Consider the following 27,744-nt stretch of genomic DNA (forward strand, 5'->3'; position numbering starts at 1 on the left):
CATCACCTGTCCACTGCCGAGTCCATAATACTCTCCTGGCAGAAATGGACATTGCATTAATTCTAGATGCCAGCCGGCAAATGTCCCTCTGTGCATCCCTCATATACAAGACAACGTCCTTTATATGCTCTATGGTTAGCAAAATAGCATCCCTGTCGAGGGTATCAATGTTGTCTGACAGGATATCAGACCATGCTGCTGCAGCACTACACATCCATGCTGAAGCAATAGCAGGTCTCAGTATAGTACCTGAGTGTGTATATACAGACTTCAGGATAGCCTCCTGCTTTCTATCTGCAGGCTCCTTTAGGGCGGAAGTATCCTGAGACGGCAGTGCCACCCTTTTAGATAATCGTGTGAGCGCCTTGTCCACCCTAGGGGATGTCTCCCAGCGTAACCTATCCGTTGGCGGGAAAGGGTACGCCATCAGTAACCTCTTAGAAATCACTAGTTTTTTATCAGGGGAACCCCACGCTTCTTCACACAATTCATTTAATTCATCAGATGGGGGAAAAGTCACTGGCTGCTTTTTCTCCCCAAACATAATACCCTTTTTAGTGGTAACCGGGTTAATGTCAGAAATGTGCAACACATTTTTCATTGCCGTAATCATGCATCGGATGGCCCTTGTGGACTGTACATTTGTCTCATCCTTGTCTACACTGGAGTCAGACTCCGTGTCGACATCTGTGTCTGCCATCTGAGCTAGCGGGCGTTTTTGAGCCCCTGATGGCCTCTGAGACGCCTGGGCAGGCGCGGGCTGAGATGCCGGCTGTCCCAAGGCTGTTACATCATCAAACCTTTTATGTAAAGAGTTGACACTGTCGGTTAATACCTTCCACATATCCATCCACTCCGGTGTCGGCCCCGTAGGAGGCGACATCCCACTTATCGGCTCCCGCTCCGCCTCCACGTAGCCCTCCTCATCAAACATGTCGACACAGCCGTACCGACACACCGCACACACACAGGGAATGCTCTGACTGAGGACAGGACCCCACCAAGTCCTTTGGGGAGACAGAGAGAGAGTATGCCAGCACACACCACAGCGCTATATAACACAGGGATTTTCACTATACTGAGTGATTTTTCTCAATAGCTGCTTATTAACACCAATTGCGCCTAAAGTTGTGTGCCCCCCCTCTCTTTTTTACCCTTGTCGTACTGGATACTGCAGGGGAGAGCCTGGGGAGCGTCCTTCCAGCGAAGCTGTGAAGAGAAAATGGCGCTGGCTGTGCTGAGGAAGATAGCCCCGCCCCCTCAGCGGCGGGCTTCTCCTGCTTTTTATAATGTTAATGGCGGGGGTTTTTGCACATAAACAGTGTTATACACTGTATTATGTGCTATTTTTGCCAAAAGGTAAACTAATTGCTGCCCAGGGCGCCCCCCCCCCCCCAGCGTTCCGGAACCCAACAGTGACCGGAGTGTGTGGTGTGCTATGGGAGCAATGGCGCACAGCTGCAGTGCTGTGCGCTACCTTAATGAAGACAGCAGTCTTCAGCCGCCGTTTTTCATCTTTATCTTCCGTCTTCTGGCTCTGCAAGGGGGACGGCGGCGCGGCTCCGGACGATCGAGGTCGGGCCCTGTGTTCGATCCCTCTGGAGCTAATGGTGTCCAGTAGCCTTAGAAGCACAAGCTAGCTGCAAGCAGGTAGGTTTGCTTCTCTCCCCTCAGTCCCTCGTAGCAGTGAGTCTGTTGCCAGCAGATCTCACTGAAAATAAAAAACCTAACAAATACTTTCTTTTCTAGTGAGCTCAGGAGAGCCCACTAGGTGCATCCAGCTCTGGCCGGGCACAGATTCTAACTAAGGTCTGGAGGAGGGGCATAGAGGGAGGAGCCAGTGCACACCAGATAGTACCTAAACTTTCTTTTAAGAGTGCCCAGTCTCCTGCGGAGCCCGTCTATTCCCCATGGTCCTTACGGAGTTCCCAGCATCCACTAGGACGTCAGAGAAATCCTGAGGTAGCTCCTCCTCAATTGCCTGAACCCATGCTTCAATTCCTTTTGCCGCACAAGAGGCAGCCATAGTGGGTCTATGTACAGCACCGGTAAGAGTGTAAATAGACTTCAGGCATCCCTCCACACGCTTATCTGTCGGTTCCTTCAATGAGGTGACAGTGGTGACAGGCAAAGTAGATGACACCACAAGACAGATGAATTGAGAGTCCACCGGCGGTGGAGTTTCCCACTTGTTACTCAACTCTGCAGGGACAGGATAATGAGCTAGCATCTTTTTAGACAGGGAAAACTTCTTTCCTAGAGATGACCAGGATTCCTGACGTATGTCAATTAAGAGGTCAGAATGTGGTAAAATGGTAAAACTACCTTTGCAACCTTCTGACGTTTAAACTAATCAGGTTTCTTAGATGTAACAGGAGGCTCAATGTCATCATCAATTTGGAGAATCAGCTTGATAGACTCCACAAGGTCAGGAACATCAACCTGGGTTGCAGATTCCTCATCAGAAGCAACTGTATCAGTGTCTGACGGATCAGTATATTCCCCATCTTCATCTGAAGAATTATCCGAAATATTAGTGGATTGTGAGGAAGAAATGGCACGCATAGATGACCCCTTGGCCCCAGGGGGACGTAGGGTGAACTTTTGTCTAACAAAAGTCTGATTTAATTGCTGTAACTGGGTAGACAAAGTATCCGCCCATGGCGGATTAACTACAGGGACAATGGGGGTCATTCCGACCTGATCGTAGCTGTGCTAAATTTAGCACAGGTACGATCACTTACACTGACATGCAGGGGGACGCCCAGGCACAGGGCTAGTCTGCCCGCATATCAGGCCACCCCCACCCCCCGCACAAGTACAAAAGCATCGTACAGTGGCGATGCTTTTGTACTTGAAGAGTAACTCCCGGCCAGCGCAGCTCCAGCGGCTGGCTGGGAGTTACTCGTCGCTGCCCCCACACGCCTGCATTGGCCGGACCGCACCCATAAAACGTCGCCCGTTCCACCCCCTCCTGCCCAGCGACCGCCTCTGCCTGTCAATCAGGCAGAGGCGATCACTAGGCAATGACAGCTTTCGGCTGTCGGCCATGCGCCGGCGCATACGCAGTTCTGACCTGATCGCTGTGCTGCGAAGAACTTCAGCGAGCGATCAGGTCAGAATGACCCCCAATATGTGGCTGTAATGGCACAGGAGGCGCGAGACGCGATACAAGCGTAGTCAGCATATTTGAAAAAGCTTCCCAAGGTGGGTCTTGATTGACCACAGGTGCCACAGACGGACTGGGAGATGTAAGACTCTTCAGTGCCTGAACCAGCAGCTAACACTTCCCCCACTTGGTGAATTCGTGACGATAGCACTGCATGATGCAGGAGCGTCCGCGAATGTCTCACTCTGTGTAGCAGACATCATGTGGGATGTAACCTTAGGACGTAAAAGTACAATTTAGCCAGACAAACACAAAAACCAGCAAATAATCCCGTGTTTTGTGACAGTAAATACAGAGCACAAACAGAGGATATAAGTGGTGTGGGGTGACTGAAAAACACAGTGAGAAATACAAACAGTATACCCTGTGTAGCACTATATATTATATGAGACCCTGACGCACCTAGTTCCCCAGGGTACAGAATATAGTGATAGCAAACGTGATACACAAAAGTGGAATCCACACAGCAGCTATAGGCACACTGAGTCACAGGTACAATGCAGGAATTATCACATATAACAATAAAACTGCACTGGACTCGTAATTATATATAGGTATGTATGTATACAGATATAACAATGCACAGTAAACACTGGATGTATATCACAGAATACTTGTACTAAATAATAGGATTTTGATTACCTACCGGTAAATAATTTTTTTTCGTAGTCCGTAGTGGATCATTTCTCTAACATCCTAGAGGATACTGGGGTCCACATTAGTACTATGAGGTATAGACGGGTCCACTAGGAGCCACTGGCACTTTAAGAGTTTGAGAGTGTGGGCTGGCTCCTCCCTCTATGCCCCTCCTACCAGACTCAGTATAGGAACTGTGTCCGAGGAGACGGACAACTTCGAAAGAAGGATATTACACAGATAGTGGCGAGATTCACACCAGCTCACACAAACCAGGCAAACCAAGCTAACAAGCTTGAAACTCAGCAACTGCTGAATAACATGACTGAATCACGTCAAAACGCAGTACTTAACAAAGAGCAAAGCAGTACTGAACTAAGTAACCACTGCAGGATAACGATGCGCTAGCATCCTCTACGGACTACGAGAAAAGGATTTACCGGTAGGTAATTAAGATCCTATTTTCTCTTACGTCCTAGAGGATGCTGGGATCCACATTAGTACCATGGGGAAGTACCAAAGCTCCCAGAACGGGAGGGAGAGCGCGGAGGCTCCTGCAGAACTGATTGACCAAACTTCAGGTCCTCAGAGGCAAAGTATCGAACTTGTAGAACTTTGCAAACGTGTTCGACCTAGACCAAGTAGCCACTCGGCCACGTTGTAAAGCCGAGACACCCCGGGCAGCCGCCCAGGAAGAACCCACCTTACGAATAGAGTGGGCCTTAACAGACGTAGGACAAGGCAAGCCTGCCTTAGAATACGCATGCTGGATAGTGAACCTGATCCAGTGAGAGATTGTCTGCTTAGAAGCAGGACACCCAATTTTCTTGGGATCATACAGGACAAACAGAGAGTCCGATTTTCTGTGATGAGCAGTCCTCTTCACATAGATTTTGAGAGCCCTTACAACAGCCAGGGACTTTGATGAAATTGAGGAGTCAGTAGCAACTGGCACCACAATAGGTTGGCTGATATGAAATGCCAACACAACCTTCGGAAGGAACTGCTGACGTGTCCGGAGCACAGCTCTATCTTCATGGTAGATGAAGTAGGGGCTCTTACAAGACAAAGCCCCCAACTCCGACACACGTCTAGCAGAAGCTAAGGCCAACAAAGTGAACGCCTTCCACGTAAGAAACTTGATTTCAACCTCCGGTAGAGGTTCGAACCAATCCGATTGGAGGAACTGTAACACCACGTTAAAATCCCAGGGCGCCGTAGGCGTCACAAAGGAAGGCTGGATGTGCAGAACCCCTTTCAAGAAAGTCTGAACCTCAGGATGGGAAGGCAATTGTTTCTGAAAGAAAATGGATAGGTCCGAAATCTGGACCTTTACGGATCCCAACCTCAGGCCCATATCCACACCTGCTTGCAGGAAGAGGAGAAACCGTCCCAGTTGAAACTCCACCGTAGGAAACTTCTTGGACTCACACCAAGAGACATATTTTTTCCAAAAACGATGGTAATGTTTAGACGTTACTCCTTTCCTAGCCTGTATCAGGATAGGAATAACCTCCGAGCTAATATCTAGCATTCAACCTCCATACCGTCAAACGTAGCCGCGGTAAGTCTTGATAAGCGAACAGCCCCTGCTGTAGCAGGTCCTCCCGAAGAGGAAGAGGCCTCGGCTCTTGTAACAGTAGATCCGCGTACCAAGCCCTTCTAGGCCAGTCTGGAGCAATGAGGATTGCCTGAACTCTTGTTCTCCTTATGAGTTTTAGAACTCTTGGAATGAGTGGAAGTGGAGGAAACACGTACAGTACACCGACTGGAGCACCCACGGAGTCACTAGGGCATCCACCGCGACGGCATGCGGGTCCCTCGACCTGGAACAATACCGCTGAAGCTTCTTGTTGAGACGAGAGGCCATCATGTCTATTTGAGGTACACCCCAAAGATCTGTTACCTCCGTGAACACCTCCGGATGGAGTCCCCACTCTCCTGGATGGAGATCGTGTCTGCTGAGGAAGTCCGCTTCCCAGTTGTCCACTCCCGGAATGAAGATTGCTGACAGCGTCAACGCGTGTTTTTCTTCCCAGAGGATGATTCTTGTTACCAATGACATTGCAGCTCTGCTCTTCGTTTCGCTCTGTCGGTTTATGTAAGTCACCGTCGTTACATTGTCCGACTGCACTTGAATGGCTCGATCTTGCAGAAGATGGGTCGCTTGGAGAAGACCATTGTAGACGGCTCTTAGTTCCAGAATGTTTATTGGAAGGCTGAATTCCAGGCTTGACCACCTTCCTTGGAAGGTTTCCCCCTGAGTGACTGCGCCCCAGCCCCGGAGACTTGCATCCGTGGTTAGAAGGATCCAGTCCTGAATCCCAAACCTGCGGCCCTCCAGAAGGTGAGGCATTTGCAGCCACCAGAGGAGTGATATCTTGGCTTTCGGCGACAGACGTATTCTCTGGTGCATGTGTAGATGAGATCCCGACAACTTGTCCAGGAGATACAGTTGGAAGGCCTGAGCATGAAACCTTCCGTACTGTAGAGCCTCGTAAGAGGCCACCATCTTCCCCAGAAGGCGAATGCACAGATGAACCGAAACCTGGGCTGGCTTCAGGACATCCCGGATCATTGTTTGTATCACCAACGCTTTCTCCTCCGGAAGAAACACCCTCTGCTCTTCCGTGTCGAGGATCATTCCCAGAAAAGACAACCTCCTGGTCGGCTCCAAATGTGATTTTGGGAGATTCAGGATCCAACCGTGTTCCCTGAGCAGATGAGTCGTGAGAACAATGGACAGCAACAGCTTCTTCCTGGACGACGCCTTTATCATCAGATCGTCCAGATATGGGATTATGTTCACCCCCTGTCTGCGGAGGAGAACCATCATCTCTGCCATCACCTTGGTGAACACCCTCGGTGCTGTGGAGAGGCCGAATGGCAGTGCCTGAAATTGATAGTGACTGTCTAACAGTGCAAATCTGAGATAAGCGTGGTGCGGCTGACAAATCGGAACGTGGAGGTACGCATCCTTGATGTCCAAGGATACCAGAAATTCCCCCTCCTCCAGAACTGAAATCACAGCTCTCAGAGACTCCATTTTTAATTTGAACTCCCTCAGATAAGGGTTTAACGACTTCAAGTTCAAAATCGGTCTGACTGAACCATCTGGTTTCGGTACCACGAAAAGGTTTGAATAATAACCCTTGTTTTGCATATGAGGTGGAAACGGGATAATGACCTGTGACCTTTACAATTTTAGGATGGCTTCCTGTAGGATAGCCCTGTCTGTCAGCAAAGCTGCTAAGCCAGATTTGAAGAAACGGAGAGGCGGGAGTTCTTGAAACTGGAGTCTGTACCCCTGGGACACAATATCCTGTACCCAGGGATCCAGGCCGGATGACACCCAGACGTGGCTGAAACGTCTGAGTCTCGCACCCACCAGGCAGTCTTCCAGGCTGTGTGGTCCATGTCACAACTGAGGGTTGAGGCTGACTGGGGAAGCCTCAGTTGTAGGGGCTGGTGTGTAAGTGAACTGAGGAGGTGAGATTAGGTTCCTGGACATGCAGTATGATTAGATACCAAAGCCCGAAGGCGTGGCGAAGACAACGTGGTAAAATAAAGTCTGTTTATTAAACACACAGTTCTGATACACCTAGGCAGTTCAGGTAATTCAACGGTAGATTGTGCAATGAAAACAACAGTACAGTTCCTTTAGCACAGTGGTAGAAGGATATTGTGGCAATATAGAATGAGTTGGTAATAAAGTCACTGCAAGACCCGGAGATGTAATGTCCGTTGGCCACAACTAACCACTATAGAGGGAAACAAGCAGGTACTGACCAGCAGGTTATACTCTGAGAGCTGGAGTTGAGATAGATACACAGAGGTTGAGAAGAACACAGAAGAACTGCCGGGAATGCCGGATGGAACCGGACCAGACGGGAATGTGTAGCAGAACTCACCGATGATGTTAGAGTCCGATGGTGAGTACCGATGGTTATGAGTATCGATGAAGCTGGAGATCGATGGCGGAACACCGATGGAGCTAGAGATCGATGGCGAAACACCGATGGAGCTAGAGATCGATGGTGGAACACCGATGGAGCAGATAACCAAGGAGCAGAGCTGGAACAACGGAAGTCAGGCTGCATCGCAAGCTGGTAACCGGTGCGGGTCTCTAAGTGGAGCTGAATCACAGGAGTTGAACACAGGAGCTGGAATACCTGGAGACTCGAACTGTAGATTCTACAGACAGGAGAGACATGTGTACAAGGTTTGACAACCAAAGTACTGACGATTATCCAGCCCTGGAGCAGGATATTTATCCCAGCTGATGAGCAAAGATTGGCTGGATAATTAGGCAGAGTGCAGCTGCTGGGTAATTAGGCAGAGTCCAGAGTGCAGCTGTAAAGCCTCTTAGGGATCTTGAATTTTTTCTCTGGGTTTTCCCAGGATTTCGTTTAATTCTTTAGACGCAGGGAAGGTTAGCGAGGCTTTCTTATTGTCAGTGAAGTAAGCCTCTTCAACCCGCTCAGGTGGCGTGTCAGTAATATTTAACACATCTCTAATGGCCTCAATCATGAGCTGCACCCCCTTAGCAAGGGATGCCGCCCCCATCACCGTCTGCAGTATCAGAGCCTTTATCAGTGTCATCTTGCATAATTTGGGCAAGTGCATGTTTCTGTAGGAACATGTTAGGAGATTTTGCAGGAATAGGAAAAGAGCCTGACCACACTGCCATAGATTTCTTTAACACCTGCGTTTCATTCTCAGTATTAGCTACCCATTCCTTTGATAGAAGTTAACCACTCAGGCTCAACAATAGGGATCTTAGACAAGGCATTACATTCCTATGTACATGGAATGGATTCCTCCTGAGAGGAAATCTCTTCTGCAGCATAAGACACAGAGTCCCTAGACATGGCTATGTGAGATTATAAAAAACCACCCACACACACACACAGAGAAATGTCAGCTACAGATTCCCCCACAAGTATGACACAGAAATTGGAGCCAACCCACACACACAGCGCTACAGAGGTAGCCTTAATAGGTTACAGCACAGGATAGCTGGAGGTGTTTGGAGGGACAGCTCTCTCTGTCAGCGTCTGTGGAATAGGAGCTGCAGGCAGGAAAATGGCGCTGAACGCTGTTGGGTTCACTCTGAGGAGAAGCTCCACCCCCTGAACATGGCGCTGCTTCCTGCTCTGGAGTTGTATTATACCGGCCTGAGGTGTGTGCTGGCAGTGATCCAGGGTCCCTGACAGGCTTGCCGACTAGTTTAGGGTGTAGGCGCTGGCTCAGGGTACCCCTCACAGCGCCGCACTAAGTACTGCGCTCCCTACCCTGATGCCGCCATCTTCACACCGGCTCCCCGCTTGCTATGGGGGCCGGTGACTCACTCACCACAAACCTCTTCTGGCTCTGTTAGGGGGTGGCAGCATGTTGCTGGGGTGAGCGGTCGCCTGGGGCGGTTAACGATCTATCCCCTCAGAAGCTCAGTGTCCTGTCAGCGGAGATAGTGGCTCTCACCCCGTAGGTTAGGACACTACACCCCCCCTAAGTCTTACGAAGCAGGGAGGCTGTTGACAGCAGCCTCCCTGTGTCTAACTTACTCTTTAAAAAAAATAAAACTAAAAAAGCTCTAGGAGCTCCCCTAGGTGTGACCGGCTCCTCCGCGCACATTTTCTAGACTGAGTATGGAAGGAGGGGCATATAGGGAGGAGCCAGCCCACACTCTCAAACTCTTTAAGTGCCAATGGCTCCTAGTGAACCCGTCTATACCCCATGGTACTAATGTGGACCCCAGCATCCTCTAAGACGTAAGAGAAATTCAGATAGCAGTACACTTGTTCTTAACTAACACTGTCTAAAATGACATGTAGTATACTTAAGTGTCTGTAAATGCACAGCGCTGGTGATACAGGCTGATTTACAGAGGAGACAGTGCCCATCAGTCCCGGAGATCAGCCCAGCTATGCAATGGCGCCAAAATCTATTCAGATGCAGCTCCAGGGCGGGAACACCAGCAGTTGATGGCGCCTGGAGATGGCTTATCCCCTCTGCTGGACTTCACCACCAGGTACTGTGGAGCCTTTTGGAAACGGATTTTAATAAATAAGACCTGTACTCCATGCCCTGGTGGATATAGTGGGGTCCCTGTGCGATACAGTGTCCACGCCAGTGGTGCTGTCCGTCTCCTGGGACCCCAACCGGAGTGTGATTTACCTTACCTCCCCCCTTTTAGTGCAGCCACGCGATTCTGGAGAATGACAGCGGCGGTGTGCCTGAAAAACTGGTGTGTCTCCGCTGCAAGTACCCGGGAACCAGGCCGTGGGAGTATGCAGCGCCGCTGAGGGAGGTGATGGAGCCGCAGCACAGCATGTCATAAAGACATAGAAAGTGATGCGGCCCTTGAAGTCTTCTAAAAAGCTCTTTTCAGGGCTGCCTAGCGCAGCCCGACCTGTTAGTGACCTGCACTGCAGGCACCAATTTACAAACTGAGCTACAGTGCCTGGAGGCGGGGCTATAGAGGAGGTGGTGCTGTGCATCTTGGGAACAGTCAAAGCTTTAGCCTGTTGGTGCCTCAGATCAAGATCCAACTCTACAACCTGATGTTATTCCCTGTGGAATACCAGTGTACCCCGCTGCAGAAATATAAATTATAGCACTAGGTTGAAATATACAGATACGTCCTCAGACATCTAGCTTCAATGTGCCATGCAGTGTGAGATGCGTGGCGTGAGTGAGCCGCCAAGGTCTGTGCAACTCTGCTAATGTTGGGCGTCTTTTTTTGCCAAAAATGCATCTTAGTCGCAATGCAATGCGACTAGGATGCATAACGAGACTGTACTGATTCATTATCTGTGTGTGGCTGAGACTGTGTACTGAGCAGAACAGTACTTAAGTTGGAAAAAAGCTGCAACTGCTATTGTATATTGTAGCACTTCATGTAAAGATTCAAAGACTGAGGGGGACATTTACTAATCAGTGATAAGAGCGGAGAAGTGAGCCAGTGGAGAAGTTGCCCATGGCAACCAATCAGCACTGAAGTAACATCTAAAATTTGCATACTATAAAATGATACAGAGCTGCTGATTGGTTGATGGGGCAATTTATCCACTGGCTCACTTCTCCGCTCTTATCACTGCTTAGTAAATGTCCTCCTTAGTCACACACATATACAGTATACAAGATAGAAAAGTATCATATCAAATTAATCAGTACAGTCTCCACGTGCACATTGCTTTGCTATAGAGACGCATTTTCTGCAAAATCAAAGCAAAAAAGTCACCCAATGCTAGAAGATTCTCACTCAACCTGGGTGATATACAAGTAGGCAAGCATATGTTGCATAGAGCGATGTAAGGAGCTGGCACATAAATGAAATGGTTTTTGCTTGTAGGGACTTTGAACCCAGGATGAAGCCCATGTCTCCATAAATGTCATTGACCTAAGATAGAGCTAAAAGCTCTCCTTTAAGCTCAGTCATACCTCTTCAGATCCATTCATACAATGCCGAATGGTGGTTGATGTATGCAAATGCTGTACACCAAGGGGAAACCCAAAGCTTGGAAATGGCAGAGACAACAAAAATGTTTTCCTGTACAGCGAGTTAAGTTCAGAAATTTCGATGGGCTTCATCCCAGATGGCTAGCAGTTCATGTTCTACGCTCTACTTTCTATTGGAATCCTCAATAAAGCCTGAGGAAGCCTCAAAGTACAAAGTTTAAGCCACCTCCTCTTCCTAAATGGAAAGTACCTAGTCTCCCAATGAGCCACAATATACCACAGTGTTTCAAGTGTCCCCCATGGATGAAAGACAATAGATAAAAACAATAAAATTACATTTGCATGGAAGTATTCTGCCCAGTGACTAAGTGTAAGAATAGACACTTGCACTATTTCTGTGTCTTATTCCTATATATAGATAGTATACTTCACCTGTAGCCAGTATAACTGGGCACGTAAACTTCTTTGGTGCGGAGACTGCTTGAAATCTATGTGGATGCCAGATAGGAAAGTTCTCCTGATTTTGCACTTCAATGGCAAACGCATTTCCATAGAGCTGAAACTGATCTAAACATATATACAAGGTCATCATTATCAAGAATTGTACTTTAAAAGACTTTGATAGCCAAAAGGTGAACCCCACACAAGTAACCCTGGCATACCTCAAAGTTGTTGTCTATTTTTGTCCATCTGCCCTGCTCTCCAGTGACGTACTTTTGATAGGCTTGTTCTAGTTGTAGGATCTGTTTCTGGTTAAATGGTTTCCACTTCTGTTTCGGCATCATCTCCCAGATGATGCCTGAACTGTAAACCAGAATAAGCAACGTAGTAAGTACTCAATTATTTTAAAAACATATCTACAGTACTCTTTTGGGACATTGTGAGATACAGGCAAATAGTGTAAAGCTTCACCCTCTAAAAAAGAATCATTTTATGAAAACAATCTATCAAACTTCCTCCCTGATGAAGCCCGCTGTTTCCATTCTGCGTAATTGCCCTCTGTGAGGAGAAATGGGTTTCGGTTTTCTGACTTGTTTATTATTTTATTACTATTTCTATCTCTTTGCTGCTGTGAAGGTACTAACTGCATGGGTTTCTAAATTTCTGAAAAGCAGGCAAGGAAAGCGTTTTCGAATTACAAAATATGAAGAGAGTGAGATATATATAAATACAAGTCAAAGATAACCAGCCAAGAAAAATTAGCCCTTATAAAGGATTACTGAGAAATAAGGAAGCCCATATAATCTAATCATTAATTGGTTCTGTGAGTGACCATCATTTTAATGAAATTAAGGAAAGCATTTTAACAATCCTTTGCATAATGATTTGAGACTGCAGGTTAGCGAGTTATACTGTCTTTGGTAAACTGCCTTTTGGACTTACAGTACATTTTAAGGCTTGAAAAATGGCTTCTAAACAGATCAGAATCCATATTTCTGGCTTTAACACTAAGGTCATCTACATGAACATTTCTTCCATGTACCGAGAAAGTTAATTGTTTTCTCTTTTATCACCTCTTTGTTCTCTGCTCAAGTAAAACCGATAGATGAGGGGTCAGGAGGTGGCATTAAGGTGCAGTGTAAAAGAGAATAACGCTTAATACCAGTGATCTTTGTCTCAAATGAAATGTAAATACGTCTTATAAGACAATTCTTAATTTCTCTTTAAAGTCACTGGTCACGTTTGTCTACTTCCTCTTCTGTTGATATACTGTATGTACCATGTATAAACCAAGTGAATTTTTTTTTCCATTTAAATGAAATTGTAGACAATTGTTTTAATATAATGTTGTGCGTTAGGAAATTCCATAAACCAAATAATCCCCCAGATTGTATTGCAATTTAAGACCATCTAGTCTTATATAGCATGTATTATAAGGTTAATTATAAACCAATCCAAGGGCTGGTGAGAAATTTGTAGATAAATAATAAATTTGCATATTTCAAACCGAAAAATAGGAAATTGATAAAACTGATTACAGGTTTTCAAATTATTCCATAATATTACATACATACTCCAATCTGGCGGTAATTAATGTAAGTGCAGCATACTATTGTATTTTCATGTAAACTACAAGGCACAGTGAAAATGGGAGCAAAGCTTTATATAACTAGGTTTCTGTTAAAAAGTTTAATATTAAAAAAATGAAACAAAACTTAAAACCAGCAGTTACCTTGTGATTCCTATGTATGAAATTTCTTGCTTGTTCACATTGTTGATAAGTGAAAGTCCAAGGCTATGGATTGATATGTTTATTTCTTGATCAGGTTGCTCCATTTCCTCAGACTGGCGTGCTTTAGTCACCAAAGCCACGTCCTCTGTGAAAAGCAGGATTCTCTGACGCCCATCAAGGAATGACACCCAGTGAATCTGGGTGTCCTGGTTGTACGCAAATTGACCACTTTCATCCTGAAAGTCAAATTAAATAAAAAAAATTTAACTGTACTATCAGTTTCTCCATAACTAGCACTGATTTTGCCTATCATTTCCGCCATACATAATTTGATTTGGTCCTGGACCATCAACTTGAAGTACCCTTGCAAGAGCCTCGCGGCACCCCAGCGTGACAAGGCACACAGTTTGGGAACAACTGCACTAGTTCCCTGGTCAAACTGCATGAATGTGGATTGGAACGAGGATTGGGAAGGAGGCAGGGAAATTGGGAAGGAGCCTGATTGGATGCAGAATAACAGAAACTGTGACAGATAAATAGAAAAAAAATAAATAAAAGAGAAAAGAGGATTTTTGTTACTTACCGTTAGATCTATTTTCTTTCATCCTATGGTGGACAGTGGAACCATGGGTATATGGTGGAGCCTGGCACCAAATAGTTAAGGTTTGAAGCAGCAGCACAGGCTCCTTCTCCCCTATACTGCAACTTCTGCCTTTATCAGGAAGTTTTCATTTTGGTGCCCAAGAAGCAGGGCATGTTTTTTTCAGCTGCTATTGCGGCTGCTTAGGTTTGAAGTTTCTTTTTGTTTTATTTTACATGAAATTACTTTTATTTTACTTTCACTCGGGTAGCTGATGATGCCACTGCAGAGACAGCGCTTTTGCCAGCGGCCCCATCAGAAACCTGGCTCCAGTAGCTGGTGCACTGGCAACAAAGTCAGTGACACTGGCCAGTCCCCGATGCACATAACAGGGACACAGCCGCAGCTGGAGAAACAGGGCAGAGGGACTATGGGGAGCCAGGAGATAGGCCACTGGTGGGGATGCCACAGTGGGGACCCAGTTCTTTCCGCTCACCACTGGAACGTCAAGGACAGTTGTAACAGTGCCGTTAGAAATGGCGGCAAGTCCCCGGGGGTCGGCCATGGGGGAGAGGAAGCCAGCTCTCATGCCGCTCATCTCCAACACTTTTGACACACTTCTTTACAGCTTGCAACCTGGTCCTTGTACTTGTACTTTTTCCATCAGGCAGCCATTTTAGCTTACTGGCCATGCCTATTATAGTAAATCTGAGGCAGTTTCACATACAGGCATGTCTCAGGTATTTTGATGCATATGCCTGACAGGAAGTACAGTTGTCTCTGTTCCAAGTACCAAGCCTGACACGACTTGCAGTTGTCTCGACTTAAGTCCCATGCCTGTAAGGATTTACAATTTATACAGTACAGTCCCCTTTGTTTCCCTTAATAGGGATAGCAGATTTCCTCCAAGAATGTCGTTCTCCTCTCAAGGGATTCACTCCAAACAAATACCTCAAATGGAAGGAGAATATTCTTAGTGCAACACTGTTGTATCTAGATAAATCACACTTTTAACATCTGATGTTGCACTCACATTCTATAATTAATATGTATGCCCATCATCCTCCACATGTCTTTTCTTTCTTCACCGCAGTACATGTAACTCAAATAAGGAAAAATATTTAGTGCAACACTGTTTCTTAAAAAGCGGAAAAGATTTATTACAGGGTTACACTCACATTAATTAAAAGAAAACAAAGCACAAAGAACCTCCTCATAGGGTAAGATGACTCTCACGACAGCAGGGTTCGGAACCAGCTGGTCCAACCGCCAAAAGTATCAACGTCCCCAAGATGCTCCAGGAGGGAGTCCAAAGTCCAGAGCACAGAATCCACCTGCTTTACGCGTTTCGGACTCAAAGGTCCTTCGTCGAAGGTTCCGAACCCTGCTGTCGTGAGAGTCATCTTACCCTATGAGGAGGTTCTTTGTTTTCTTTTAATTAATGTGAGTGTAACCCTGTAATAAATCTTTTCCGCTTTTTAAGAAACAGTGTTGCACTAAATATTTTTCCTTATTTGAGTTACATGTACTGCGGTGAAGGAAGAAAAGACATGTGGAGGATGATGGGCATACATATTAATTATAGAATGTGAGTGCAACATCAGATGTTAAAAGTGTGATTTATCTAGATACAACAGTGTTGCACTAAGAATATTCTCCTTCCATTTGAGGTATTTGTTTGGAGTGAATCCCTTGAGAGGGGAACGACATTCTTGGAGGAAATCTGCTATCCCTATTAAGGGAAACAAAGGGGACTGTACTGTATAAATTATTTACCATATTTGCGCCACAGGGTCTCTCTTTTTTCTATTGTATGTATTGACCATGGTGTGGTGAGCCATTTGAGTTGACCTGGGCTGCACTTGTGGTGTTTGCGCATTTGCTTTCTTGGTGTTTTTTTCCATTCTGTAAGGATTTACAGTTGTCTTGGGTCAAGTCACAGGTCAGAACATATTTTTTGTTGGAAGTGCAGACCCTTCTAAGAACTATGCCTCACAAACTGCAACTACACTGTAGTGTATCTGCCCCTACCTCATCTATGTGGGTGCTGTGGTATAGGCAATTAACTGAATTTCTTGTGCAGTCTGAAACTTTCATTGTGCATGGTGCTGCCGTGGTTTATGCTAAATGTTGTGACTAAAGTTTTTCAAGAGGCTCATCTGAACCACACATCTGTTTATAACAATAAAAAGGTCACAAGTTCAGGTCACAGTCATGCTTTTCTGGACTACACAGCATATATATACTGTGTACTTGTAATATACATTTATACTGCAGATGTATACTTCTGCTACACTGCCGATTCTGTAGTTATCCACAAAGCATGCAGTGTCCCTCTGGAGATGTCAGGCCTCATAAATATATACTGTATGTATGAGTTCTCAGGTCAGTGCACAGACTTCCTTTCAGGCCACTTCATATGCCCCTTGCTGGAATCTCCTCATAGACTCCTACTGGCTCTGCTCACCAGCAATAGTAATTTATTTACTGTAAGCTTCACACATGAACTTCACGTTATAGTGCATCTATAGAATATATTTAAGCCTCGGTGAAAAATATATAAAGAAAAATTCAATACCGTGGGTATATCCTGTCTATCATTATTGTATCTTGGACAGGTTTATCAATCCCATGGGGGTATCTCATTGAAAGGTCCTTAGTACTGCATGTTTTTATCCCAACTGACTTGACAAGAATGAGGAAACACATCGGTTGCAAGACACTTCCACCGCTATCATGAGAACAACCCTGGAGACCTGAAGGCATTTGGACTGGAACAGATCAAACTAGGGATTTGAGGTGGTGATCTAACCCAGGAACTTCTGAAAAAGGAGTCGGAGTGGACCTACAGCTTGAATAGCGTGGCACCCCAAGGGATGAATGAATACATCAATTATGGGGTGTTCATTTAAACTACCATGTGTCACCATAGCTTTGACCCAATGCCAATTATCACCAAACATTTTGATCCTCTTATTGACTATAATTTATGTTCTTTTTGTAGCGTCATTGCACAATCTATTTAGGTTTCCTGTTTTTCAGCATCATTGCACAATTAACTTAACTCAGGTATTATGTCACTTTGTTTCTGCACATTATTTCTATTTATCACAAGGTATTTAATATATATCACTTATAGCTCTGGTGTTAGGATTAACCTACCCATCACAGATTGTTTTTATCTGTGTCTTATAATTTTAACTACACTAACCTATTTGTTTTAATCTAATACAGTTTCTCATTTTTCTTAAGTCATAACACCATCTACCTCCTCTTTTCTGCTCCCCTTTTTTCTCACATACAACTTTATATTATACTCACAGTATTCAATTATCATATTAACATTGACACTGATAGTAATCACTCTCAAACTATAGTACCCACCTATCAATTATTAACAAAATGTGTGGCATAACAAATGGTTCCTAACTATTAAAAACCTATTGCGCTATACATTTTGAGGCCTTGGCATCCCTTCTTTCATGGTAATATGATCATATAACGTAAATGACTCCATCCCTGCTAAATAAAACTTGAAAACAACATCTTTCCCTTTAAAGGAAAACAGTGCCTCATAAGAACCTACACATTATCCTTTGATGTTCTGTACCATAATGCCTATTGCTTTATCCTCCCAAAACTTCAATACAGCCATCTCCAGTGGAATGGCTGAGAAAATGTGTTAATCTGATTGTCCACACTATACATTATATCAATTCCTATATGCATTCATTGTTTATTATTGCACCCTATATATATTTACTGCTCATCTATTACTTATTTATTATATTAATTCCTATATGCATTTACTGTTCATTGTATGTCCAAGCAATATCAACATTTTAAGAATAGATTATACTAAGTATGATTTGTGATTACTATCACCGGGTAAATTATCTATCCTTTTATGGTTGTTATGGCAGTGACTTGCCAACTATATGTTACATAAAGAAGCAGCCATTTGCCAACCAAGGAGTGTAGACAACACTCCCTCTGAGACCTGCCTGCCAGCCCCACATGCATGTTACGGCCAATGGGATTTGGCTAGACAATGTATTAATGTAAATAAGGATCACCAATGTGGTGAGGGGAGGGCGACAATAATCATATGAAAGCCCGCGCATCAGCAACTACGAGTGCGCCCGCCTGCTTTGACAGGCCCGGGTGAGCGAGTCAGCGACTACGTGTGCGACCACCCCCTATGACATGGCCAGTTTGACGCGTTACCAGAAATGACACCGGGAGTGCGCATCATGTACAATGCGCACTCCTGGAAACAGCAGCACGGGGACCTGGCGGCTCAGAACTCCGGAACTACTGTGGGTTGGAAGTAAGAACTTTACTCCTCCTACTAATTAAATCAATAATTATCCACACACTATATATACTCTAAAAGGAATTTGAAACCTACACCAGTGAACAAGCCTGCAAAGAGGTGAAACGGTCCATTTGGTGGTTGGTGAGGGTATTGGGTACTGCGCAACACATACCCACCTCAGGGGTACCCTGGTCTTGTAAGCACCCACTTGGGCTGGCAATATTTACCTTTACTATTGCTTACCTTATTTTTTGTATTGCAATATGCTTGAACACTATGTTAATATGTTTACACTTGATACATTGTGAAGGAGGGTACTATGTACGTTTCTCAACAAAATGCAATTCTTTTGTTTTTAATATACTGAAATGTTGATGGTTACTCCCTACTATACTAGATCGGCCTAAAATCATAACATCTGATATTTCTGTGCTGAACCCTATATTAGGAATACTCTGAATCTTTGCTAGTAAAAAGGGACATTACTTTTGTTTGTTTGAAAACTCACGTGGAATTGCCAAACCTTTCTTTCCCTTAATTTCAATACTGGTATAGCATTTGGCTAGTACTGGCTATTATTTGTTTACTATGATAACACTCCCGTTAAGGATTTTGTTTGGGGAGTACCTTGCATCTCTCTAAAGCTAGATCTACAGTACACTTATTTTACTGGATTACTCCTCATGACACCACTTCTCCTGCTGCTCTCTCTGCTGGGGGCCTCACATTCTCACACACACCCCGACCCGGGGGTCGCCATGGGGGTGGTGTTGGGATCCTTTTACCCTCAAGCTACACATACCAACTTATACCTCCAGAACCTTCTTTTACATTCTCTACATTTGAGGTCCATGCAATACGCCTCTACCAATCTACTAATCTTCGAGTTGCTGTAATTTACCGTCCACCTGGCATTTCCTCCAAATTCCTCGACAACTTTGCTTCCTGGCTACCTCACTTCCTCTCTTCTGACATTCCCTCCATTATTCTAGGTGATTTCAACATCCCTATCGATAACCCCACAAAATCACCTGCCTCTAAACTCCTCAACCTCACCTCTTCACTTGGTCTCTCCCAGTGGACCACCTCACCCTCCCATGTGAACGGGAGCTCACTGGATCTGGTTTTCACTCACCGCTGTGATATTTCTGATTTCTCCAATTCCCCTCTCTGACCACCACTTGCTCTCTTTCAACTTATCTATCTCTGCTTCCCCATCTCTCCCTCCTAAGGCTACCATCACGAAGCGTAACATTGAGGCTATTGACACCTCATCCCTATCCTCCCTGTTTGACTCCCTTCTCTCTCCTCTTCTCTCTCTCCCATGCCCTGAACAAGCCACATCCCTATACAATGCATCTCTTACTTCTGCCCTTGACTCTGTTGCTCCTCCAACCACTATTCACCCTCGCAGATCCACACGTCAACCCTGGCACACCAAATGCACCAGATACCTACAAAAATGCTCACGTACTGCCGAGCGACAGTGGAGGAAATCACGCTCTAAAGCAGACTTCCTCCATTTCAAATTCATGCTCTCATCCTTCAGTACGGCCCTTTCCCTTGCTAAACAATCATACTTCAAAATCCTCATTTCTACACAGTCTTCCAACCCCCGGCGCCTCTTTGCCACTGTTAACTCCCTCCTCTGCCCACCACCACCTCCTCTCCCTTCCTCATTGTCTGCTCTTGACTTTGCCACTTATTTCACATCCAAGATTGACTCCATACGTCAGGATATCACTTCCCACCAGACCAGCAACCACCCATCCCTTGCCACCCCTCCCGTTCCCTCTTACCAACTCTGACATCTTTCTCCCATGTATCTGGCGAGGAAGTCATGGCCCTCATCCGTCCCCCCCCCCCCCACAACCTCCCCGCTCGACCCTATCCCCTCCCACCTCCTCCGCTACCTCTCCCCTTCTGCCTGTTCCCATCTTGCCCACCTTCTCAATCTCTCCCTTTCATCAGGCACTGTCCCCTCTGCCTTCAAGCATGCTCTTGTCTCCCCTATTCTTAAAAAACCTACCCTTGATCCTAACACTCTCTCCAACTATCGACCCATCTCTCTCCTCCCCTTTGCCTCCAAACTTCTTGAGCGTATTGTCTATAATCGCCTCACTGCCTTTCTTTCCTCTCACTCACTGCTTGACCCATTCCAGTCTGGTTTCCGTTCTCTCCACTCCACTGAAACTGCCCTCACAAAAGTCTGCAATGACCTCCATGCAGCCAAATCTAAGGGCCACTACTCTCTGCTTATTCTTCTTGACCTCTCTGCTGCTTTTGACACTGTGGACCACCCTCTCCTTCTGCAAATCCTTCACTCTCTTGGTCTGCGTGATACTGCCTTCTCCTGGCTGTCCTCCTACCTCTCTGATCGTTCCTTCTCTGTCTCCTCTCATGATGCTACCTCCCCCCCACTTCCACTAACTGTTGATGTCCCCCAAGGCTCTGTTCTTGGTCCTCTCCTTTTCTCTCTCTATATGTCCTCTTTAGGTGAACTCATTAGTTCTTTTAACTTCCAATACCACCTCTATGCTGATGACACTCAAATCTACCTCTCCTCCCCTGATCTCTCCACGGCTCTCCTCACTCGTACCTCAAACTGTCTTTCTGCTATCTCTTCCTGGATGTCTCAGCGCTTTCTTAAACTCAACATGTCTAAGACTGAGCTGATCATCTTCCCACCCTCCCGCACAGCCTCACCTCCCACAATCTCATTATCCATTGATGGCACGACTATCTCCCCTAGCCCCCAAGTACGCTGTCTTGGCGTAATCCTCGACTCCTCCCTCTCCTTCAAACTACACATTCAGCACCTCTCACAAACCTGTCATTTTCATCTCAAAAACATTTCTAGAATCAGACCTTTTCTCACCCAGGATGCCACTAAGATCATTATTCACTCACTGATTATTTCCAGACTGGACTACTGTAATCTCCTCTTAACTGGCCTCCCTGACAATTACCTCTCTCCACTCCAATCTATCCTCAATGCTGCTGCCCGGCTCATCGTCCTCACCAAACGCACTACGTCTACCTCCCCTCTCCTACAGGCCCTCCACTGGCTTCCCTTCCCTTTCAGAATCCAATTCAAACTTCTCACACTCGCTTACAAAGCACTCACCCACTCCTCTCCCATCTACATCTCTGACCTTATCTCCCTTTACTCTCCCACCCGTCCTCTTCGCTCTGCTAATGCACGCCGACTCTCCTGTCTTCTGATTACTTCCTCCCACTCCTATCTCCAAGATTTTTCACGTGCTGCTCCCTTTCTCTGGAATTCTTTACCTCTCCCCCTCAGACTCTCCACCTCTCTACAAAACTTCAAACGGGCTCTTAAGACCCATTTCTTTACCAAACCCAGCCAAATCTCATCCTAACCCTCTGTTCCACGCTCTCTATGTACCCCATCTGTGTCACCCCTGTCTGTCTACCCCTCCCCTTAGAATGTAAGCTCTCACGAGTAGGGCCCTCTTCCCTCATGTGCTTATACTTTTCTTACTTTAATAATCCTCAACTGCCCAGATCCCGCAGTTTTTTGACCACCTGGAACTTATCTCTATGTTTACTGGTGTAGTTATGCTTAGTTGCCCTGTACTTGTCCTATATTGTCTTCAACTGTGAGTCACTGTTTTCCTGTTTTTTTTTATGTGCATTTGTACTCTGTAATTGGGCACTGCGGAACCCTTGTGGCGCCATATAAATAAAGGATAATAATAATAATAATAATAATAATAATACATTTTGGTTGTCTGAAAAACAAGCAACAGTCTTTTCCCTATTCTGTCTTTTGAGCATATTACTACTAACATTGCATTTGTACTCAATGGCTTAGGAGATATAGGGGTCTATTTACTAAGCCTTGGATGGCGATAAAGTGAACAGAGATAAAGTACCAGCCAATCAGCTCCTAACTGCCATGTCACAGACTAGGTTTGAAAAAATGAGTTAGGAGCTGATTGGCTGGTACTTTATCCCCGTCCACTTTATCTCCATCCAAGGCTTAGTAAATAGACCCCATAGTATTATTAATTGTACTCACTGCTCAATATCTATGCCTGTTCATATACACATGATTTCTATTATATGAGACCACATTTAATATCCACATAATTGTTCTGAGTGTATTATCAAAACTACAATTGTGCTTTAACGCTCTGCCTGCCATATATATTATCATGGTGTAACGGTGAGGTCTTTTGTTAAAAACCCCAAAAACCTACCTTCACAGGTTATTACATACCCACATTAATAATATTTTCATACTTACCTTCCCCTTTTCTGATTTATCAAAATGCTCTCTCATGCTTAAACATGTCTCTTTGATTTTGGAGACACATGGACAGCATAAGCACTTTTTCCTTTTCATGGACCAAGTGCTCTCTTATTGAGCAGATTACTGCCATACTCCATAGGATACACCCAATCTCTTCCGATCTTGGAAGCTAATCAATGGTAGGCCTGGTTAGTAGTTGGTTGGGAGACCACCAATGAATACTAGGTGCTGTAAAACAACTACGCTGAACAGCAGAAGGAAGATATCCATCTTTTATTCTCTCTCAAATCAAATAGATTCCTATTCATACCATACATATTTCTTGATTGAATCTTTTTTTTTTTTTTTTTATAAACAATTTTATTAGAATTTTTGAGGAAACACAAAGACACGGAATGCCCCCACGGCATACAGATACTAAAAGGGCACAATGTGACCGGATCAACATCAATGCAATGTCATGAGAAATCCATAGAAAAACAGCAGGAACAGAATCAAGGCAGTGTCAAAAAAGTACAGTACAAGAGAATTTACAGTGAAAAATAATGTAAACTAGAAGAGACCTTGCACAATGAGCCCAGTGTATCTCGCAGAAAGAGATTTAACAACGGTAAGTTCTTACCATAAATCTTGTTTTCTGCTGCGGGGTACACTGGGCTCCACAAGGAATAACATTGGGGATGTCCTAAAGTAGTTCCTTATGGGAGGGGACGCACTGTAGCGGGCACAAGAACCCGGCGTCCATAGGAAGCATCCTGGGAAGCGGCAGTATCAAAGGCATAGAACCTAATAAACGTGTTACTCGAGGACCACGTAGCCGCCTTGCACAATTGTTCAAGGGTCGCACCACAGTGGGCCGCCCAAGAAGGTCCAACCGACCGAGTAGAATGGGCTTTTATGGTAGCAGGAACCGGACGACCAGCCTGTACATAAGCATGTGCAATCACCATTCTAATCCATCTGGCCAATGTCTGCTTAGAAGCAGGCCAGCCACGTTTGTGAAAACCAAACAACACAAAAAGAGAATCAGACTTCCGAATGGAGGAAGTTCTCTTCACATAGATATGGAGAGCCCATACCACATCCAAAGACCGCTCTTTGGAAGACAACTCAGGAGAATTAAAGGCCGGAACCACAATCTCCTGGTTAAGGTGGAAAGAAGACACCACCTTGGGTAAATAACCAGGGAGTGTCCGAAGAACCGCCCGGTCACGGTGAAAAATCAAATAGGGGGACTTATAGGATAAGGCACCCAAGTCCGAGACACTTCTAGCTGAAGCAATAGCCAGCAAAAATAACACCTTAAGGGAAAGCCACTTAAGGTCAGCAGAGGTAAGATGCTCAAACAGAGACTCCTGTAAAGCCTTCAAAACCACCAACAGATCCCAAGGGGCCACAGGTGGCACATAAGGAGGCTGAATCCTCAGCACACCCTGAGTGAATGTATGAACATCAGGCAGGGTAGCGATCTTTCTCTGAAACCAAACCGACAAGGCCGAGATGTGAACCTTGAGGGAGGCCAGATACAGGCCTAAATCCAGGCCTTGTTGTAGAAAAGCCAATAGCTTGGCCGTATTAAACTTGAAAACGTTATGATTGTGAGACGCACACCAAGTAAAGTAAGCATTCCAGACCCTATGGTATATCCGAGCAGAAGCCGGCTTACGGGCCTTCAACATAGTTTGAACGACCGCCTCAGAAAACCCCTTGGCCCTCAGGACGGAAGCTTCAAGAGCCATGCCGTCAAAGCCAGACGGGCCAAATCCTGGTAAACACAAGAGCCCTGAACGAGGAGGTCTGGTCGTTGTGGAAGTAGAAGGGAACGACCCAATGAGAGGCCCTGTAGATCGGAGAACCAGTGCCGCCTGGGCCACGCTGGAGCGACTAGAAGTAGGTTTCCTCCTTCTTGCTTGAACTTCCATATTACTCTGGGCAGTAGTGACAACGGAGGGAACACATACGGCAGCCGAAAGTTCCATGGGAATGACAGAGCATCCACGAACGCTGCTTGAGGATCCCTTGCCCTTGCTCCAAAGACCGGAACCTTGTGATTGTGTCGAGACGCCATCAGGTCCACATCTGGGAGGCCCCACTTGTCCACGAGAAGTTGAAACACCTCTGGATGAAGGCTCCATTCTCCGGCGTGCACGTCCTGACAACTGAGATAGTCCGCCTCCCAGTTCAGAACGCCTGGAATGAACACTGCTGATATGGCCGGCAGATGGCTTTACCGCCCACTGAAGAATCCTTGATACTTCCCTCATTGCCAAGCGGCTTCGAGTGCCGCCCTGATGATTGATGTACGTCACCGTGGTGGCGTTGTCCGACTGTACTTGAACAGGTCTGTTCTGTATCAGATGCTGGGCTATTGTCAATGCATTGAACACTGCCCGCAGTTCCAGAATGTTTAATCGGGAGTAGAAACTCCTCCTTGGTCCACCGGCCCTGGAGAGAGTGTTGTTCCAACACCGCCCCCCAACCTCTAAGACTGGCATCCGTCGTCAGCAAGACCCAGTTGGATATCCAGAAGGGACGGCCCCTGCTCAATCTTTGGTCCTGAAGCCACCAGCTCAGTGACAGGCGGACCTCCGGAGATAGGGAGATCATGTGAGATCTGATACGGTGAGGCAGGCCGTCCCACTTGGACAGAAACAACTTCTGCAGAGGGCGAGAATGGAATTGAGCATACTCCACCATGTCGAAAGCCGACACCATGAGACCTAGCACTTGCATCGCCGAATAAATCAACACTTGCGGACAGGACAGTAAGCATCGGATCTTGTCCTGAAGCTTCAGGACTTTCTCCTGAGACAGGAACAACCGCTGGTTGTAGGTGTCCAATAACGCTCCCAGGTGTACCATGCTCCGAGCTGGAACCAGGGAGGATTTCTTCCAGTTGATCAGCCATCCGTGGGCTTTCATGCACTGGATTGTCAAATCGAGATGACGCAGGAGAAGTTCCGGGGAACTCGCCAGGATCAACAAATTGTCTAGGTACGGTAGTATCCTGACCCCTTGACGACGTAGCGTGGCCGTCATGACCGCCATCACCTTGGTGAAGACTCGCAGAACCGTAGTTAACCCAAAAGTTAACGCCCAAAATTGGTAATGAAGGTTGCCCACTGCAAACCGCAGGTACTGCTGATGAGATACCGCAATAGGAATATGTAGGTATTCATCCTGTATGTCCAGGGACATTATATAGTCCCCAGGCTCCATGGCCAGAACAATAGAGCGCAGCGATTCCATACGGAACTTGGAAAGTCGCACATGCTTGTTCAAGGACTTCAGATTGAGAATGGGCCGCGAGGACCCGTTCGGTTACAGGACTAGAAACAGCGGTGAATAGAACCGCTCGCCCCTCTGAGTCAGAGGCACCTGTACCACCACTCCTGTAGACAGGAGGGAACGTACTACCGAGTGCAACGTGATTGCTTTTGCCGGATCCAGAGGCACATCTGTTAGGCAAAATCGATGAGGGGGGCGATTCTTGAAGGGTATGGCGTAACCTCGAGCAACGACTTCCCTCATCCAGGTAACCGAAGTGGTCTTCAACCATTCCTGGGTAAACCCTAGAAGTCGGCTCCCAACCCTGGGATCCCCCAGAGGGAGGCCCGCCCTGTCATGTGGCTGGCTTACCAGTTTTTGAAGCTGGCTGACGGGCGGCCCAAGCACGCTTTGGTCTGACCTTAGCAGGCCTGGAAGTACGGGCTTCCTTCGGGTACGCCTGACCTTTTGCTTTACCTGGAGTACGAAAGGGCCGAGGGAAAGTACTTTTAGCCTTCTGCGCGGAAGGAGCCGTACTAGGCAGGCAGGCTGTTTTAGCCGTAGCCAGGTCAGCCACAATCTTACTGAGATCTTCTCCAAAGAGAATGTCTCCCTTGAAAGGAAGTACCTCCAGGGTTTTTCTGGAATCCAAATCCACCGACCAGGATCTCAACCAAAGGATACGTCTGGCCAAAATGGACGCAGTAGCAGCTTTGGCCGCGAGCACCCCGGCATCGGAGGCCGTCTCCTTAAGGTACAGATAAGCCGTGGCAATATACAAGAGACATAGTCGAGCATGTTCAGAAACATCAGAAGGCAGTTCCTCCTCGAGTTCCTGAGCCCACGCCTCAACAGCTTCAGCAGTCCAACTCGCTGCAATAGTTGGCCTATGAACAGCCCCAGGCAGGGTATAAATCGCTTTTAAACACCCCTCCACCTGACGATCCATCGGTTCCTTCAGAGAGGTGATGGTAGTTACTGGCAGGGCAGAGGAAACAACCATACGCGCCACATGAGAATCTACAGGCGGAGGGGTTTCCCAATTTTTACACACCTCCGCAGAGAGAGGATAGCGAGCCAACAGTCTCTTATTCTGTGTAAACTTTGTCCCCGGATTTTCCCAGGATTCCTGACGTATGTCAATCAGGTGTTTAGAGTAGGGTAGAACCTCCTTAACCACCTTCTTACGCTTAAACCTATCAGGTTTCTGGGAGACAGTTTCAGGCTCGGAATCATCAGCCGGGTGAAGAATGAGCCGTATCGCCTCAATCAAATCCCAGACATCCACGGACTATTTCCCCTCCCCATCTGAAACATCAGCGTCAGAGGGGTCAGTATAAGCACCGTCCTCCTCAGAGGACGTGTCAGTTAAGGCCGCGGATCGGGAAGAGGTAATGGCTCTTTTAGAAGACGACTTAGTCTTATGCGGGCGAGAATGACCCTTAGATTTGGACATGGATCGGTTCAAATGCTGTAACGGAGTGGAAAGCTGACCCGCCCATGGCGGGTTCACAGCGGGGACCATAATCTGTGATAGCGGCACAGGGGGTCCCACAGGGGGCGTTAATTTTGTAATGGGCAACCCGGTGCAAAAAGATATTTATAATTTTGTAGCAGCACTATACCTACTGAGAAACAGCCGAAGCTGGCACAGACATAGTGTTCAATAGGAATAGAACATATGGTGACTACAATTCACAAGAAAAAATACTCCAGTAGCATATCTTGTGAAACAAACCTATATTATCAGAAAAAAAACTGAAACACTTGGCCCCCACAGGTATAGTAATATAGGAATAGCACGCTGAGTGAAATACCCTGCAATAAGGCAACCACGCAGCAGCTACATGCACACACACGT

At 46.2% G+C, this 27,744-nt stretch overlaps 1 protein-coding gene and 1 pseudogene across 3 annotated transcripts in view; one reads left to right on the forward strand and one right to left on the reverse strand.

Moving 5' to 3' along the window:
- VPS13C (vacuolar protein sorting 13 homolog C) overlaps positions 1–27,744 on the reverse strand; it is a 950,377-nt gene that overhangs the window by 170,248 nt on the left and 752,385 nt on the right. For all 3 annotated transcript variants that reach the window (XM_063926503.1, XM_063926502.1, XM_063926504.1), the window contains 3 exons: positions 13,440–13,675; positions 11,929–12,070; positions 11,699–11,833 (listed from right to left, as the gene is read on the reverse strand). In XM_063926503.1, the coding sequence (XP_063782573.1) occupies positions 11,699–11,833; positions 11,929–12,070; positions 13,440–13,675 (513 nt within the window). The remainder of the gene's footprint in view (positions 1–11,698; positions 11,834–11,928; positions 12,071–13,439; positions 13,676–27,744) is intronic.
- Positions 22,735–22,853, forward strand: LOC134937328 (5S ribosomal RNA; annotated as a pseudogene).

Source organism: Pseudophryne corroboree, chromosome 6 (assembly GCF_028390025.1).
Source record: "Pseudophryne corroboree isolate aPseCor3 chromosome 6, aPseCor3.hap2, whole genome shotgun sequence".
NCBI classification, from domain to species: domain Eukaryota; kingdom Metazoa; phylum Chordata; class Amphibia; order Anura; family Myobatrachidae; genus Pseudophryne; species Pseudophryne corroboree.